This window comes from Dermochelys coriacea, chromosome 5 (genome assembly GCF_009764565.3).
Source record: "Dermochelys coriacea isolate rDerCor1 chromosome 5, rDerCor1.pri.v4, whole genome shotgun sequence".
NCBI classification, from domain to species: Eukaryota; Metazoa; Chordata; order Testudines; family Dermochelyidae; genus Dermochelys; species Dermochelys coriacea.
In genome coordinates, this window is record NC_050072.1 from 97,853,363 (window position 1) to 97,867,562 (window position 14,200).

The following is a 14,200-nucleotide window of genomic DNA, read 5'->3' on the forward strand; positions in this document are numbered from 1 at the left end:
GAAATCTATTTTCTTACAAACTCTAATATTAGTAAGTTCTTCATGTGTCTCTTATTATTCAAAGGAAAGAATCCCATTGCTTTCAAGGGGAGTCAAAAGGGGACTTTTTAGACATGTTTACACCACATTTTACACAGCTCTTGATGTTCTGTACATCAGTCAAATCAACAGCCATCAATTTGGAATGAAAATATTTAAGGATTTGGAGGTGAATTTAAAAAAAACAAACAAAAACCACTTCCCTGATTAGTGGAAATATGATGCTTAATCAAACAAACTGAAGAAGATTATTCTGGGTTCTAACAGAACTCTGCTTATAAGACTCCAAACAGTATAATCTAGTAATTGAATTACTGACATTCTCATTTGTTTTTATTATTTACTATTTTACAAAGCTCTTAGTGTGATAGGCCCTTTATGAATATTGTAAGTATGAAGACAGATCATTGCCCTGAACATTTTATTGTCTAGATAGACATTGTGTAGATGGGGGATAGGGAACTAAAAGTACCAAAAGCAAAGTGACAGAAGAGTGAAGTTTAGTATGCGATGATGATTTATTTTTTTTGGTCTTGAAATAAATCATGTGATTGGGGGGAAAAAATTTTTGGGGAGATTTAATGAGAAGTATCCATAGCACAGTACATATCTAACTCACTCAATTTTATAGCCCTTCTCTAGGGGCCTTATCCAATGAAAGGACTCTGGTTGACTTCAGTAAAGGTTGGATCAACTCCTTGGAGAGGCCTTTTTCAGCATTTCTCTGTAGCTTCATATCAGTAAATGTTTAACTAGGACAACTACAATTCTTAACATTCATCTATAAAACAAGAAAATGCAATCCTCATCTTTAATAAGATAACCACATACTAGACATTTAACATGTATAATCCAGAAGGAGGAGGATACTGACAGATCAACATTTATTTCTTATCTCCCCTCAGTTCTGGGTTGTCCTAGATATAGCAGATGAAGTAAGTAAGTCTTAAACCTCCCCAGAGTGAGCTTTCACGTTTATTAATAAGAGATGGACCCAAACTACCACGTTCAGGTTCAGACAGAACGCCTCTAAGTTTGGGAGTGAGGGGTTGGGGTTGTTCTGATTCAGGGTTCTTGTTTGGGCTCGTTGATGATATTAATTGGCATTTGGTTTCCTGACGTCATAGTGTAACAGAGAGACAAGGTGGATGAAGTAATAACTTCTATTGGAACAACTTCGGTTGGTCCAATAAAAGAAGTTACCTCACCCGCCTAGTCTCTAATATCCAGGGACCTAAATTGCTATAACTACAGTGCACACATATCATAATGTAAAGCATTCTGAGATTTTTTTTTTACGGGTCCTGCACTATAGAAATTATGTAGTCAATATTTATTTTGCTTTCTGAGGTACAGTACTGTAAAATGTTTGGTATTATTTTTCAGTCTCAGAAATCTTGGATTGAAGAAGTCTTCAATAAAAGAGAGTGTGCAAAAGTCATACCCAGCTCAAAAGATCCTCACAGGTATAGTTGTGGTTTTGGTTTTATTTTTGTTACCTTGAAAGAGAACTGATAAATGTTATAGGGATACTGTGGATGCTGTTCTTACAGTTTTGCAGTGCCACAATTGCATGAATGCGGCATGTCCACTGCTGCAATGCAGTTAGAAGCTCACACCAATGTTTTGTTTAAATATTAAGGAAGGCACAGATTGTTTAGAATAGATGCTGTTATATATAGAAGAGGATTTAGTCACCTTTTGATGGCTAGTAAAAATCATAACCATGGTAGGACTGCAGTGTCATTCATTACTTGTTTCATAGACAGTTCAGTAAACACACTTGTAAAGTGATGACAGCCCCATTGTTTGTTTGTTGCAAACCAAAACTGGAAGCTGTTGACCCTTTTGGACTTTCAGACCTGTAGTTTTAAGTCCGGTAGCTGAAAATGTGGCTGAGCCTCCATGTGAGATGCAGTTCACAGAACTGAATTACTGGTACAAGGAAATTCTCCTTCGTACTCCAAAAATGTGACCTTGTGTCAAACAGTAAGCTTCTGCTCTAAATAGAAGAAGAGAAGCCACTGTTAATCCCAGTATTCCTATCAGCAGGTCTCTGTCTTGAGGAGTGAGCTGAATCATGTTGTTCTTCCATAGAACACTGGAAAGAGTCAAAAATTAAAATGCTCCAACCCTCATTTGAGGAATGGACAAAACAAACATTTTTTTTATGACTAATTAAGTGGTAGCTTTGACTAAATAAGGCCTGGAGGATCGGATCCTAAGATTGTAAACTTCTTGGGGGTAGTACTATGCTCATATAATTCTGAGTGCATTGATGGTGCTCAATAAACAATGATAATTCATGGTTTCATAGAGTTTAAGACCAGAAGGAGCCATTAGATGATATAGTCTGACATCCTGTGTGTCACAAGCCATTACATTTTACCCAGTTATCTCAATAACTTTGGTTTAGATTAAAGCATTTCAGTCCTCAAGAGACTAAACTGTTTAATGCCTTATTAGGATGATGACTTCAGCTGTGAAATACTATTAGTATAACAGTTAATTTTCCGAATAAATCTTCAGATGATGACTACAGTCTATACACAAGTTTCAATACCATTGTTTAGAAATTTTTTTCACACGTCTTTTTATTACCCAGTATTTAATACATTTAATACATCAAATTACAGATGTTTTCTTGTATATAATAATACACTGTTTTATTGATCTATATTCCTCCAGATGTTCTGCACGATGCCAGATATGCCAGAACTTAATCAGGTAAGACCTTTATAAATTTGAGGCTATGCTTTCTAAAATGGGCTAAAGAAACAACTGGTATTCTTAATCCAGCAAGCAATGGCAAAATGCTGCAGCCACTGAAATAGTCAGAACATAATTTCTGGGGTCGGTTGGAAGAATTTATTATAGATTCTGCTAAAGTAAGTTGCATACTAAGACTGAATTCACACACACTAGGAAATGTGCAAAGAAAGATTTCTGTGGCAAATTGTCTTAATCCTGCCCTTATGGGTACCAAGCAGAAATAGTACAAAACTCCTTCCTAGGCAGGTAACAATTCCAGCCATATACTGAATGGCACAGGATGTGGAAGGGATGTGAGAGGCAGTAGGAATCAGATGAGATGAGAAGTGGTTGGAATGGAATCCTTGGGGGGTGGAAGGGGGACAATACAAGGACCACGACTTTTTTTTTTTTTCCAAAATTTTGGGGCTTGCATCTGCCATCAACAGATAACATTGGTAGTTCAGGGCTCCTGCTTTGTAGAAACCAGCTTGGAAGTGTAAAGGATATGAAGCCACTAGAAAAGTTTTTGGTCTGTTTTCTTTTAATTTATTAAGGTGGTGTCACTGTGCTTCAGTGGGTCACAATTGAGAATACCAAATTCAGGACAAGCTGCTGAGAAATAGGGCAACCATACCCCAAAAGTGGTGGTAATTCTTCCATAAGATATACCAAACCAGCAACAAAAGTAAGCTTCTGTCTCATCACACTGGTTAACAAGAAGTCAGGAATGCAGCCTCCTTAGGAATTCCAGTCCTGGGTTTAACACCCAGACACTAGACTTAATGATGGTTATTTAAAATCAATTTTATCAAACAAAAGAGTTCTTCTGATCCCAAAGGACAAGCCACACACACAGGACAATATATAACTCAGATCTTACCCAATAATCACGCTGTTGCCAATCCTTCAGTATCTAAAATCTAAAGGTTTATTTATAAAAATAAAGAAAGGTGAGAGTTAAAGTTGCTTAAAGAAATCAAAAATGTACATAATGGCAAAAGTCTTAGTTCAAGCTTGAAGCAGTGATGAAATAAACCATTGGTTTGTTAAGTCTCTGGTTGCTTCCAATTGATTTGGAGGGTCCTCAGTCCCTTGGTTAGAATGCTCCCATTAGTATAAGTCCATAGTCCAGAGGTTAAAGTAGGAAAGAGGCAAAATGGAGATGTTTTCAGGGCCTTTTATAGCTTCTGCCATGTGGAGAGAAGCCCATTGTTCCAAACAAAGCCCTTAGCACAGTTTGTGGAAAAATCCAGGTAAGAAGATGGAGTTTAGGGTCGCATGATTTGGTCACATGCCATTGCATGCTTCGCTGAGTCATAGCAGAGGCCATTACCCATATTCTAGCTAGAATGTACACAGGAAGGGCCATCAAGTGGGGATAAGCCATTGTGAGTTAAGTGTTCTTTGATGGGCCATTCAGCTTGAATAGTCCCTTCACAATGTGCTGGCCAAACTAGAAATAAGCTGCCTTGTGGGTGTGACCACAGGAGCAAACACATTTGAAATACAGGTATAGAGTCAATATTCATAATAACTTCAGATAAAAAAAATGATGCATGCATGCAAATAGGATAATCGTATTCAGCAAACCATAACATTTTCATAGACACCTTTTGCACAACCTTTGTTGCAATTGTATAACAGTGGTAGCAACAATGATCTAGATGGTCATATATTAATCAGATAACATCACAGATGGGAAAGGGGAATGCACTGGACCTCACATAGTTTTGTGTATTTTAACAGGGCAGTGGTCTTTTCTGGCAGCTGATATTCATACTACTTATGTTCATCATTAGATTTTTGATTCCACCTTTGAAATTAACATTAGTGCCTGTGCACAGCTTGCCTTAGTGTGCATTTAAGATGCTACTGTAAAGGCTGTTAGATCAGAATGTTGACCTTCCTTGGCACTTGCTCTATATAGAAAGTCTCCTTCCCCGTCCTCCTGCTATGGTGTTTGCTGAATCTGGAAACTGAAACAAAACAACTGCATGAGTTACTGCATATTAAAGCAATGGCTAACAAACTGGTAAAAATAAGAACTAGGTCCAATGATTACGTTTTATTTTTTAATGTACTCTTTTCAGTGTTTACATTTATAAATATAAGAATTGCATTCCGCTACATTTTTCAAAACAAAGGATTTTGGTTTTTTTGTGTTTTAGCTGAAAGATGTGCACAAAGCTTCATTCTGAAAGGATTTTTCTGGCAAAGTTTAATACAGACATAAATGTTACAACTAGTTAAAACTATATTTATTGGGACAAAAACTCAACCAATTTAGGCCTACTTTGGTCTACACATTATTCATAAATGATTCCAGATGGCACTGGTTGTATTTGATATTTGTAAATATTGGCCTTATAGTTTGGGCAAATTACTTTTCAAATTGGGTTGTTTTTGACATGGGGTCTCAGAAGGAAGACATGGGGTCTTAAGGTTTGCAAACATTTAGTGAGTGCCGGTGGTTATACACATATTTTCAAATAATGAATGGCATGACCCCACAAATAGCTGTTAATCAAATTTGAGTAGTTTAATTGTGAAGATATAGGTGACTCTCCATTATTCTACCAACTTTACTAAATACATTGGAAAGGCTGACACATGCTTCTGAGCAGCATCAATTTGCAAACACAACACTATAATGGCTCTGTGACAGCCCAGACTGACTCCCCCTTCTGGATGGTCACCAGGCTGCTGTATTGGATCCAAACCTTTGGATCCCATGAGCTTTTAAGTTTACTAATCTGAACAGAATTCAGGCACTGTCTCCAGGTCTGGCTCTTAAATGTGCTCATGAGATACAAACTCCAACTCCTGGTTTCCCTTCTCAAGACATGGGACAGTAGCTTCCCTAGACCCCGAGTTTAAGCACACCTGCACAACTCCACCCTTGTAGGTCCTCTGGGTTACTGTCTCACCCTTTGGGGAGTTTGTGACAGTTAAAGGAAGCAACACAGAGACTTTGTAAAGGCACTTTTAAACACAGCTACAGCACAATAGGTATACAGAGCTATGTATAGCTGCATATATATAACTGCATGCAAGACCCTGCCTCAGTTTTCTGACCCCTCCTGAGAATCCTTTTGGTCATAGGCAGTGTCCTTCCAGGGAATCCTGGATTCTTGTGCATCCTCTTTCCACCTGCCCAGTCTTGTCTTCTGTGAGCAGATGGGTAGCTGGAGAGCGAGACCCAGTTCAGAGCGGAACTTGTCCTTTTATGAAGTTCACGTCCCTACTATTAGGGGACTTCAAGTCTCTTTTCAAATGATTCATTGCTTAGTTCTCACACACCCAAAGTTCAGACTTGGAAAACTGGTTTCCCTGGGCTACAACCTGTTTCTTGTTCTAGGGAGCTTCCATTTATGGAAAGCCAAGATTGTTCTTTATTGTTAGAAGTCTGTTGGGAGCAAGAAGTTCCCCAACAGGTTGTGGGTGTTTCAGTTCAAGATGGAGGCTACAGTGCAGAAGTGAAGGCCCAGCACAATTTTACAATTAAAAGGGTGTTCACAAAACAGAGTGGGGTTTGATTGATATACCCACATACAGACATATGCTAATCCCTTTCAGGATGTCTCTGTCTGTCTAACCTGGGCTCTTGCTGTGCTCTCATTATCTGTGGAATGTACTTTTTATATCTACGGTGCATGTGTTATGCAGCCATTTCCTTTTTTGGAAATTGGTTCCCACCCAAGCAACATTTGTGAAGCAATGGCTGTGCTGACAATGACTCTCACTGTAATTGTCAAAGGGTTGTAGACTGTGTAAATTGCACTTTGTATGACAGTGTTTCCTATGCAAATCATTTAAAAAAAGGCAACGAGAATGAGGAAAGCTCCTTGGTAAGGTCAGTCTGATCTGGCTGCGTCTGGTACCTCACTCATTTACTCTCTTTCTTCAGGGAAGATCTCCAAGTTCAGTGCTGCTGCTGAGGCATTCACGTTTTGCAGGAGTGACTATTTCCCAGCTTTGCAGTGACCTTGTAGAAACCGTCTCTGTCACAACGATACTTGAGTGTTCGCTGCAGTCAGTTTCTGAAACTGAGACTAAGTTATCAGAGTGGGGAATGTGATACTAGCTGTCAGCATTACATCATAGCCCCTTCTTTGCGAACTCCCTAGCTCTGCTGTGGAACTCTCAACCTTCCCCAGCTATCACAACTGGGCTTTACTGCCGCATCATTTAAATCTCCTCCTTGACTCCTCTGTTCCTGCACGGGAGGATTCCCCAAACTGGATCCTTCTATCTTTTATTCCTTCTATGTGTTGCTTGGGCTATCAGCCTAAATAATAATGTATTTCAAAGGAGCTGCTTTGTCTTATTATTGGAACACTTTCTTTTAAGTGCACATTTGCAAATAGTTTGCATAGGTAAATAACTGCAAAATGGATGTTTGAATATACGGTTAGTCAATTGTTATAGAGTCCAGTTGGTTGCTTATAACCATCTATAACATCCATGGAAATGTGTCTAACAGTCTGTACCATATACTAACACATAACATCCATTAACTGTTTTAAACTGTTTATAAATGTACCCTTAATATAAGATATGATTGTTGTAAACCTGCTCAGCTTTCGCTGGACCTATTAGCTCCAGCTTCAGGTCCATTGGAATAACTTAGTGTCAGATGATGAATCACCCTCTCTATAGGGTAGGCTGAGTTTTCTAGCACATGCAGCTATAGGAATAGCTGCTGGCATAGATTCATAGATTCATAGATACTAAGGTCAGAAGGGACCACTCTGATCATCTAGTCCGACCTCCTGCACAGCGCAGGCCACAGAATGTCACCCACCACTCCTATGAAAAACCTCACCCATGTCTGAGCTATTGAAGTCCTCAAATCATGGTTCAAAACTTCAAGGAGCAGAGAAGCCTCCCTCCAGTCAACCATGCCCCATGCTACAGAGGAAGGCGAAAAACCTCCAGGGCCTCTCCAATCTGCCCTGGAGGAAAATTCCTTCCCGACCCCAAATATGGCAATCAGCTAAACCCTGAGCATATGGGCAAGATTCACCAGCCAGATACCCAGGAAAGAATTTTCTATAGTAACTCAGATCCCATCCATCTAATATCCCATCTCAGGGGATTTGGCCTATTTACCCTGAATATTTAAAGATCAGTTACTTACCAAAATCCCATTATCCCATCATACCATCTCCTCCATAAACTTATCGAGTAGAATCTTAAAACCAGATAGATCTTTTGCCCCCACTGCTTCCCTTGGAAGGTTATTCCAAAACTTCACTCCTCTGATGGTTAAAAACCTTCATCTGATTTCAAGTCTAATTCGCTGTCTAATTCTTCTAATTCATAAGAAGATATAAGATGGTCAGTGTATGCTGATATTTTAATAGTGGTTTATTGTGTGTGCTGAAATTGCCTTCACAAAGCACAGTCAAGCTTTGGTGAATCTGATCACTTCTAAGTGCTATGATTCCATTTCCTGCATATGCCTGCTTAACATGGTAAGTGCTTTCAATAGCTGGCTCATACAGGCCTTGGCTACTGGATTGTATTGTTTAACTGGGATTGCTGTTTGCTCTGTGTTATTCAGTATGATGTCTGAAGCAGTAATAACATAATGGTATGTTAATGTGAGTCCCACTATACATATATACGGGAGCCCATAAGGGCTTTTCAGGACCATAGGAGAACAGAAGTATGTCCAGATTCTCCCTTTCTCTTTCTTTCCTTTAAAGATGAGCAACAAACATTTTGCTACAACTTAAAAATGTGTCTGCAACATTTCCAAAGAAGTAAAGAGTATATGATCTAGACCCAGAGAAGCTGGAACAGTGTGATTAATAGCTAAGCCTGCAGGAATGCAGGAGAAATTCACTTCAGTGCATGGCAATAATACACCTAATAATAATATCATGACTGCCTCTTCCTTGGGGGAATAACTGTAGTTCCTGCTGGAAGTCCTTAGGAGCAACTGAAAAGTGATGAACCAGCACACACTCTGGCCACATGATCTTTCCAGATGGGCAGCATGGCTCACTTTTTGGACTATTAGTTTACAAGGCCTCCAGCCTCATAATAACTCAATTTGTGGCTGGTTTGTGCTGCTACAGCTTCATACCCTGGTGGATTATCTGCCTCTGGTAGGGCATAAGCCAACATAAAACCTGGGTGAATCAGATCCAATGATTAAAAATTTACCTAACGTTGTATTTATAGCAAAATTACCTCCATGAGAGTCTAACAGATTTTGGTTCTAGTGTGACACCACAACTTTAAAAAACTAGAGAAAAGGTATGTCAGCTGTGACTGCCACCCTTTTGCTCATTAGACTTTCCCCATGGTGCAGCGGACATAGGCCGGGGTTAGATTTCCATTGCCTATGCCTTTGACTTGAGTGGCCCAGGAGTTACCACTCTCGCATATCTAGATCCAGGGGCTTGTTTTCTCTATCTCTGACTCTAGCTTTCAGAACGTATCCCAAAATAAGTTGTTAATTCCAAAATTATCTTTAAAAGCAAGTTAAATAACAGAAATACAATCAAAGCTATGTAGGATATATCATAAGTATTCTAAGAATAATGAAAGTCTCCCGTAGGTAGAATAAAATTGTCCCATTACACTATACCAGAGGTGGGCAAACTATGGCCCGCAGGCCAGATTCGGCCCATGGGACCATCCTGCCCGGCCCCTGAGCTCCTGGCCGGGGAGGCTAGCCCCCGGCCCCTCCCCTGATGTTCCCCCTCCTCTGTAGCTTTCTCACTGCACGGGTAGTGTGGCTTGCGCCCCCCCACCTCCCAGGCTTTCAAATAAGCCTGTCTTGCTGCTCTGAGTGGCAAGGTAAGGGGGCGGGGGGGGTTGGATAAGGGGTAGGAGGTCCCGGGGGGGGGCAGTCGGGGACAGGAGGTGGTTGGATGGGGTGTAGATTTGGGGGGTGGGGGGCGGTCAGAAGACAGGGAGCAGGGGAGGTGGGGTCCCGGGGGGGGGGGGCGGGAGGAGGACACAGGTATGGTGTTTAGATTTTGCTTGTAATTATTAGAATTGGGAGCACTGACTGTTGGGAGTCTGAAAGGACAGGAAACAGAAAGGAGGGGGGAGGAGTTGAGAGGCTGGGAGAAAGCTACAGAGGGTGCAGCAGCAGCTTGGTAAAGAGGTTTCCACTTTGAAAATAAAGTCCTGTTGAAGCTTGTTAGTACCTTGCCTGGTTTCTACAACATTTTGGTGATGAGGATGGATCTTCTGCCTCTGAACCCACCTGCACCCTTTCTGCAAAGCCCAGGTGAGCCTCCAATTGCTTTTACTACCTGGATCCATACGTTTAAGACTTATCTGCTTGCAATCAGTGCTACAGAGATTTCTGAAGTAAGAAAGTGTGCTCTGCTAATCCAGTGCCTTGGAGCAGAAGGGCAGTGTATATTTTACACTTTTCCCCTTGCAGATGATAAATATGAGACTGCACTCACTGCATTAAAGAACATTTTTGTGCCAAAAGTGAATGTAGTAGCTAATTGCTACAGATTTTGCCAGTGTGAGCAGAAACCAGGGGAAACTGTAATGCAGTATATTGCTTCCCTGAGGAGTCTGATTGTAATTTGTGACTTTGGGAATATGGCAGATGAGATGATTAGAGACCAGTTCATTGAGAAAACAACCATGCTTCGTGTAAGAGAACGCTTGCTTCTAGAACCACAACTTGTACAAGAAAAAGTGATAACCGTTGCTACTTAGATTGAGTCAGCTACAGCTGAAGCCAAAATAATGAGCATGGATACAGGAGGCACTGTCCAGGCTGTGACTCCTTTGCAGAAAAGTTCACTACCACTGCAGACACACAATTGCAAGAGGAAAACTAATGAAAAACCACTGAATCAGCAAATTCAAAGTTCAGTAAAAGCATGTTTTCATGGTGGATCCCCACAACACCTTCCAAGCTACACAGGATGTCCGGCAAAAGTAGCTCAGTAGAATCATTGCAAAAAGATTGGACATTTTGCTAAAGTATGTTGCAGTAGCCAGTTCAATCAACAGGTGCATGCAGTTACAATACAATGTTACTGTGCTGAGTGTGGACAAAATCACGACTGCACATATTCCAGAACAAATAAAGTGCAGTGTAAACATTTCTGCCATACCCTCAGGCAAGCCACACTCTATTCAGCTAATGTTGGACACTGGCTCAGCAGTATCTGTACTACCTGATTCTATTTATCTGCATTACTTTAAAGATGTGCCTCTGACTGAACCCAAACTTCACTTGTTGTGCTATTTGAAAAACCATATTCCAGTACATGGCTGCCTGCCAGTAATAGTTACTTTTGGTGATTGCTGTGTAACTGCAGAGTTCTACATTGTCCACAAAGGCACTCCTATCCTTGGCAGAGATTTATTGGTTGCTTTAAATCTCAGAGTAGTTTGATGAATTGATCTTCCTCAGCAAAGCACTCTTGAGGTACACACACCAGTTTCAGCTGGGACCCAACACCAGGTTGAGGAGAAACTCGACTGTGCTTATGGGTTTCTGCATAAAATTAAAGTGCGCAATAATGTGATGCCTGTACGACAGAAGTTATGGCACTTACCATTTTTAGTCAGGGAAGCTGTTTCAGAGGAACTTAGAAAACTTGTTCAAAAGGACATTATTGAAGAGATTGACTGACTCCTCAGAATGGGTTTCACCTATAGTAATGACGCAGAAGACGGGTGGAGGCATTCACCTTTGTGTGGACTTAAGGGAGCCAAATAAAGCTATTGTGATTGACAACCATCCTCTTCCTCACATAGAAGAAGTATTTGCAGAACTCTGTGGAGTTCTGTGGATATTATTGTGTTTGGAAATACTGCTGAGGAGCATGACAATAACCTGCAGTCTGTACTAAACTGCATCAGCATAGCAGGCCCCCAGCTCAATAGGTCCAAAGGCAAATTTGGACAAACTGAACTCTCCTTTCTGGGGCAAACAATTTCACAGGCTGGACTAAAACCGGATCCAGATCAGATCCTGGCAATTTTAAATGCTCCTCCTCCAACAGATTTGCAAACCTTATGTTCCTTCTTGGGGCTTACCTCCTGGTATGCAAAATTCATTCCCAATTATGCTTCTGTCATTGACCTGTTATGGGAATTACTACGGGGAAGTTCAACCTTAGTGTGGACAACGGATGCACAAGCTAGTTTTGAAACAGTGAAAGACTTAATTGTACATAGTCCAGTACTTGCACTATTCAGTCCTGCATTACCCACAATTGTAGCTACTGATGCTTCTGATTATGGACTTGGGGCTGTTCTAACACAACTGCATGAGGACAGCACAGAGAAGACTGTTGCATTTGCTTGAAGGACACTAAGTGATGCTGAGAGAAAATATTCTACAGTCGAAAAAGAAGCACTCACTTGTGTCTGGGCTACTGAAAAATGGAGAACTTACCTGTGGGGCCACACATTCAAGTTGCGCCCAGACCACAGCCCTTTGATGATGTTGCTCACCACGAAAGGACTGGGAAGAGCAGGATACTGTATTGCTTGATGGTCTGCAAGACTACTCTCTCTTTCAATTATGAACTGGAATATAAGCCTGGAAACCAAAATGTGGTATCTGATTGCCTTTCTCATCTGCCTTTGCCTTCACCAGATGGTCCACCGGAGAATGAGGATGTAGGGGTTGCGGTTATTACAAGCACTCTCACTGCAGTACAAGAAGACAATTTCAAGCTGCGTGTTTAGTGTGTCCAATTCAACAAAAATGATGGGAATTTCTGACAGAGATGGCCCAGTAACCCTAAAATCTTGACCCAGTTTTGCTGCCTTATTTTAGAGATTGGGATGAACTTTCTTTGCTTGATGGCTGAGTGCTACGAGGTACACATCGGCTACTTGTGCCAGAAGAATTACAGTCAAAACTCATACACCTGGCACACGATACTCATCAAGGAATTGTCCAAACCAAACAACGACTACGGGATCTGTATTGGAGGCCAGGGATGGAATTTCAAACTGAAGCACTCATAAAATCCTGTGTCACTTGCCAAATGCATGATAAAACAGCAGTGACATGTACTCCTTCATTACAGCCTGTTCCTCTTCCTGAATCTGCATGGGGAAAAAGTGGTGATTGACACTGTAGGACCATATGATACTGCTCCAATTGACTGTTATGCCATCACTTTAATAGACTATTTCAGTAAATGGCCTGAAGTAGCATTTGCATTGCAAATCTCTTCTGCTACAGTAATTAAGTTCCTCATTTCAGGTTTTTAGCAGGCAAGGTAACCCCAAAGAACTGGTTTCAGATAATGGTAGTCCAATTTACTTCCCTGGAGTTTGAAACTTTTCTATCGGAGAGGAATATTTTACATAGAAGGTCATCCCTATATTATCCTCAAGCCAATGGGAAAATCGAATGGTTTAACACAAGTTTGAAAGAGAGTTTACAAATGGCTAAACTGGAAGGGCGATTGTGGATATCCTTCACTACTAATTTCTTGCAAGCATACCAGGTTACGTGACATGCCACAACGCAAAGATCATTCTACACAGAGTTACTGCATGGGAAACGGATGAATACTAAACTGAACATTGCTGGATTGTTAAAGGCATGACCTGATGCCCCAATCGAGGATGATGTGAGAAAAACAGTTGAACAGAACCAAGCAAAGTATAAGGCTTTCACAGACAAGCGGCGGGGTGCTAAGGAACCAAAGTTTGAGTGTGATTCCTTTGTTATAATACGAAAACCTGGAATTTTATGCAAAGGGGACCATAAATTCACAACTCCTCTTAAAATCATAGAGAATAAGGGGCCTTATACCTATCAACTTTCTGATGGGTGGGTATGGAGTGCTTCTTATGTTGTACCTGCCTATGCACCAAGAGGAGATTATGCCAACACCCAGTGTGCATTGGATGACTTCACCGTAGTACCAACACAACAAGACATTGCACTGGAACCAGGGCTTGAGAGATGACCTGCCAGACCCAGACGACCACCAGTCTGGACTAGAGCCTGTTATGTAATATCTACAGTGTTTTCAGTATAATATTTCTGCCAACAGTATAGTGTCTTGTTTCATATTTGTTCCTGTGGTTAGAACAACAATGTTTGTTTATTTTAATTGGGAGAGTTTCTTAAGAGAGGAGGGAATGTGGTGTTAGATGCTGCTTGTAATTATCAGAATTGGGAGCACTGGCTATTGGGAATCTGAAAGGACAGGAAACAGGAAGAAGGAGGGAAGAGTTGAGAGGCTGGGAGAAAGCTACAGAGGGTGCAGTAGCAGCTTGGTAAAGAGGTTTCCACTTTTTTGAAAATAAAGTTCTGTTGAAGCTTGTTAGTACCTTGCCTGGTTGATACAACAACAGGGAATGGGATGGGGGGGTTGGATAGGGGGTGGGATCCTGGGGGGCAGTTAGGGACAGGGGTCCTGGGAGGAAGTGGTCGGGG

General features: G+C 41.0%; 1 protein-coding gene across 1 annotated transcript in view; it reads left to right on the top strand.

Moving 5' to 3' along the window:
* TRPM6 (transient receptor potential cation channel subfamily M member 6) overlaps positions 1 to 14,200 on the top strand; it is a 134,632-nt gene that overhangs the window by 17,163 nt on the left and 103,269 nt on the right. Inside the window, exons 2-3 of the mRNA XM_043515092.1 lie at positions 1,426 to 1,505; positions 2,728 to 2,766. Coding sequence (XP_043371027.1) covers positions 1,426 to 1,505; positions 2,728 to 2,766 — 119 coding nt within the window. The remainder of the gene's footprint in view (positions 1 to 1,425; positions 1,506 to 2,727; positions 2,767 to 14,200) is intronic.